Here is a 4137-nt window from a genome sequence, read left to right on the forward strand (position 1 = left end):
CACCTCTGTCCTGGGCAGAGCGGCTCCAGCAGCCTCCCTGCGAGCGGGAAGGAGGTACCGCAGGATGGGATCCCACGTACCTGTGCCACCAAGGCTTTGCGGCTGTCCCTCTTTACTGCCATGGCGAAGTCCAGCCACGTCCACGTGTTGTTGTGGTACTCCAGGCACGGCAGCACCAGGTTCAGGTCGCCCCAATCCACGCTGTTCTTCTCGCCCTGGGTGACAGGCGTGTCAGGCAGCGTGGGACAATGCCCCAGGCCACCTCCCAGCTGGAGGGGCTGTGCCCCCTCCCCAGCATGCCCCTTCCCACCGGACCCGCACCTTGTAGCTGACGCAGAGCGGCACCTGCGGGATCTTGATGTAGATGAAGGAGTTGTTCATGGCTGCGCGCTCCTTCATCTTGTCGATGTCATCCACGGGATGCTGGGGACAGAGCAGGAGCCATGAGCAGAAGGGAAGGAGAGGTGACACAGCCAGGAACCAGCGGGGAAGGGACAGCCGGGCACTAGGCCATAGCATTGCTTCACCGGGGAGAGGTGAGAGCTGCTCTGGCATGGTGTTAGGAAAATGAGATGCTGGAGGGATCACATAAAGCGTGCGGGCGCTTGGTTGTAAAGGATGCAAATTGTCATGGTGGGAGGGAGCAGGAGAAAACGGACAGGCAAGCGGGGGAGGACATGGCTGCCCAGCCCTGCAGCAGAGGGAAAACAGACTGGCTCCACAGCAGGGCTGTCCCAGATTCCCCCCTCAAGGCAGCAGCAGGTACCTCAGGTGCTTTTCGGAATGATCTTCTGACCCCTGACGTCCGATTCAGTCCCTGAGCGACTCCCTTCCCTGGGCCCAGCGAGTCATCGGCCACGATCAGCTGCCGCGGTTTCACCACAGGGATCCCTGGGACAAACAGGGTGGGAGACGGTGGCTGGTGTCCGGCTGGGGGTTAGCCGTGACCCAGACCTCTCCCAGCTTTGCTGCTTTCCCCACCGGCTCTTTGCCCACAGGGGACACCATGAGTCCCTATTCCTCGACATGTGGCCCGCCAGCAGCTGCCCACAAACATATCCTGGACACACAGCCAGAGCTGCTCAAGGACATCGCTCAGGTGCCAGGGAGGAGGGTGACCATGAGCCTCTCACCTGTTGTCACCAGCTTGGACTTGTCTTCCTCATCCCCCACCTCTTCCTCTTCCACGTTGCGGCCAGGGAAGAAGAAACCCATCATCCTGTGGAAGAACTGGTGGGTGAGCTGGATGGTGAGGGGTACCACGTTCACCTGCGGGGAGAGAGGCATGTCAGAGCCGGGCACATGCTGCCCGCGCCCCGTGGGGACCCTGCTACCTCCCACCCCGGCGCCGGCACCTCGAAGTGCTCCTTGATGGAGATGCCTCCCACGGGCGGCCGGACCTTGCAAAAAAAAAGGGCACTCGGGACGAGCTGCAGGGAAGAGGATGGGTGGCTGGGGTGAGGACAGGCCACCCTGGCCAGGCCACCCATGGGTCCCCAGGCTGCTGCTTGCCTTGTACACAGCGTTGGGCAGGAGGTTGTTCATCGTGACCCAGCCCAGTTCTAGCAGATGCTCGGCCGTGTCGTCAGACTTGTTGACCTGCGCACACAGACCCGTCAGTCCCGCACGTCCTGGGCCCTGGCTCGGGAGCTGCAGGTGCCACCAGCCGGCTCGGTACCTTGCTGTAGGGGAAGCGTTGGAGCTCCAGCTCGGCTATGCCCAGCTGCCCATCCTCCTCAGTCAGGCGCCAGCGTGCCTGGGCGAAGTAGAATTCGGTCCGCCGCGCCACGCTCACGTCTTCCGGCTGCTTTCGCAGTTCCATCTTGTTGGCTCGCTGCAGCTGGAAGTCCTTGAAGCACCTGCAAGAGAGAGGGGAGCGCTGGGATGTGGGAGCCCTGGAGTAAGGGGGACACAACGCTAGAGAAGCCCGAGATGGCCCCTACCTGATCAGTATGTTCAGCTCCTCACTCTCCAGCTGCAGGTCAGCTTTCTCCTGGCTCAGCTGCTGCTGCAGCCTGTGGTTGAGGTCAAGCAGGCTCTCATTTTTGCTGTCATCCTGCAGGGACTGAAGGACAGACAACCCTCAGCACCCTCTGCCCCGGAGCAGGGACCCCAGGGAGCCAGGCCCTGCTGGGATGCAGGCTCACCTTCACGTTGGAGTACATCTGCTTCTCCAGCTGCCGGATCTGGGCGACGTGCTGCCTCACGGCCTCTTGCAGGTGTAGGATACTGCTGCGCTGCTCCTCGGGGTTGCTGGAGATTTCCAGCTGGAAGCGCACCCGTTGTTTCTTCTCACTGTGCTCCTGGACACAGGGATAGGGGAAGGTTAGGATTGCCCTGGGCGCAGCGAGTGACACGGTGACCTGAAGCTTCACGGGTACCTTGCGTTTGGGCTCCACGTGCAGCAGCAGGTTGTTGACTATGTCAAGGATCATGGCATACTGAGCGGGGTTGGTGGAGATCTCCAGGTCGTGGTGGATCAGTGTGAACGTGTCCACAGCTCCTGCAGGAACACACAAAGGGCAAGTGGGGCCTCAGCATGGCCAGAAACAGGATGCATGTGGGGGCCAGCCAGAGATGGATGGGAAATGAGCCAAGGTGGTTACGCTGGCTCCAGCAAGCACAGCATGTCCAGCATCATCTGGTGCACCACCACGTGGCTGGGGACCCCTCCTGTATGCATCCCTCTGATCTCAGCAGGGCCAAGACAGACCATCCCTGGACTTAGCCGGCACCTGTGGGTCAGCCCAGAGCTCTACCCCCTGAGACACGCTGCCTGGATGTACCCACCCTCCTGCTTCTTCAGCAGATCCTCCTTCTCCTGGTTGGCAGGAGTCTCGGGGGGCTTTATCTGCGTAGCCAGCTCAGGGTCAATGTCATGGCTGTAGCTGATATAGTACATGCGGCAGCTGCAGCGAGAGATGATCCTCTGCACCTGCTGGGTCTGCTGAGCTTCTGAGGGCTGGTTCCAGTCTGGGGACAGGCAGGGGGACCACGGTCAGAGCGCCATGGCCCGGCATGTTGGGGACCCCACAGTCCAGGAATCAGAGCATTGGTCAGCTCCTGGAGCTGTCTGGGGACAGGCCAGGTGCTCTCAGCTTCACCAGCTTTGGGGTCACACACCAGCGGGATTGGGGTAGGCACAGCAGCCAGCTCTGCGGGCAGTACCTGTGGTGGTGCTGACCATGCCCCCCACCGCCTGCCCGCTCTCCATCAGCTCCTGCACCGAGTCCAGGCTCCGTTGCCGATGCTCCTCAATATTTTTCACCTGGGGACACAAGGAGGCACCACTGGCTGTCCCTGCTCTCCCTGCCTTGGCCAGGGCACCGGCAGCACTGCCTGTACCCCATGCAGCTCACCCATCACAGCCTCCCTGAGCTGCTCACCTCCAGCCAGAGCTGCCCATGCTCCCTCTCGGTCGGGCCGCTCTCCGTCGTGGCAAAGTACTGCATGCCGTCCAGCAAGCAGGTCCAGGACGTCTTCTGCTTCAGCGTGTCCCCGTACCAGGCGGGGTGGTGCTGGCACTGCAGCAGCTGGGCCTTTGCGGCGGACACAATCACGCAGCCCTCTGTTTCCGCACCGCGCAGCACCATCTGCGGGGGGAGAGACCCTGGGGGTCAGACGAGCCCTTCGGGGCCAGGCATGGCCCCTCTCGCAGCAAGGCCGTGGGGAGCGGAGAGCGTGGGGACAGGCGGGCTTGCTGAGGGCAGGTACCTGGCAGTTGACTAGCTCGATGAGGCAGTTGCGGTTGTAGATGTCGTCGGTTTGGCAGGCGGCGATGCCGCACAGCTGCTCGCTAGCCCCCGACTCCTCCTCCGTACAGACCACGAACTTGTCCGTCTCCTCAATGAGTTTCTGCAGCATGTAGGCCCCTGGGAAGGAGAAAGGGTCAGTGAGAGGCTGCAGGGGGCTGGCTGGGGGCAACGGGGTGAAGGCAGGCACGGCTTTGGGTTTCCCGTTGCTTCCCTCCCTGCCGTACTCACCGCCTGAGGAGGCTCTCTCGGGACGGCCGCTGATGATGGGAGCGGTCACTCTGGCAGGGACGGAGTGAGCAGAGAGCGGGCCCCGCTTCAGCTTTTTGGCTTGCAGCTGCGTGTCGATCTTCAGCCCCTTCAGGGCCTCGGTGGACAGGTTGCG

The 4137-nt window shown here is 62.3% G+C and overlaps 1 protein-coding gene across 1 annotated transcript in view; it reads right to left on the reverse strand.

Annotated features, from left to right (window-relative positions):
- Positions 1-80: 80 nt before the first annotated feature.
- Positions 81-4137, reverse strand: part of LOC104076937 (UPF0378 protein KIAA0100-like) — a gene marked incomplete at both ends in the record, with an annotated part of 5999 nt that continues 1942 nt past the window's right edge. Inside the window, 15 exons of the mRNA XM_009577972.1 lie at positions 81-215; positions 322-423; positions 767-891; positions 1134-1269; positions 1356-1419; positions 1487-1599; positions 1679-1859; positions 1944-2065; positions 2148-2303; positions 2382-2503; positions 2791-2973; positions 3169-3268; positions 3387-3593; positions 3715-3872; positions 3984-4135. Coding sequence (XP_009576267.1) covers positions 81-215; positions 322-423; positions 767-891; positions 1134-1269; positions 1356-1419; positions 1487-1599; positions 1679-1859; positions 1944-2065; positions 2148-2303; positions 2382-2503; positions 2791-2973; positions 3169-3268; positions 3387-3593; positions 3715-3872; positions 3984-4135 — 2056 coding nt within the window. The remainder of the gene's footprint in view (positions 216-321; positions 424-766; positions 892-1133; positions 1270-1355; positions 1420-1486; positions 1600-1678; positions 1860-1943; positions 2066-2147; positions 2304-2381; positions 2504-2790; positions 2974-3168; positions 3269-3386; positions 3594-3714; positions 3873-3983; positions 4136-4137) is intronic.

The sequence above is a fragment of the Fulmarus glacialis genome, unplaced genomic scaffold, assembly GCF_000690835.1.
Source record: "Fulmarus glacialis isolate BGI_N327 unplaced genomic scaffold, ASM69083v1 scaffold26435, whole genome shotgun sequence".
NCBI lineage: Eukaryota > Metazoa > Chordata > Aves > Procellariiformes > Procellariidae > Fulmarus > Fulmarus glacialis.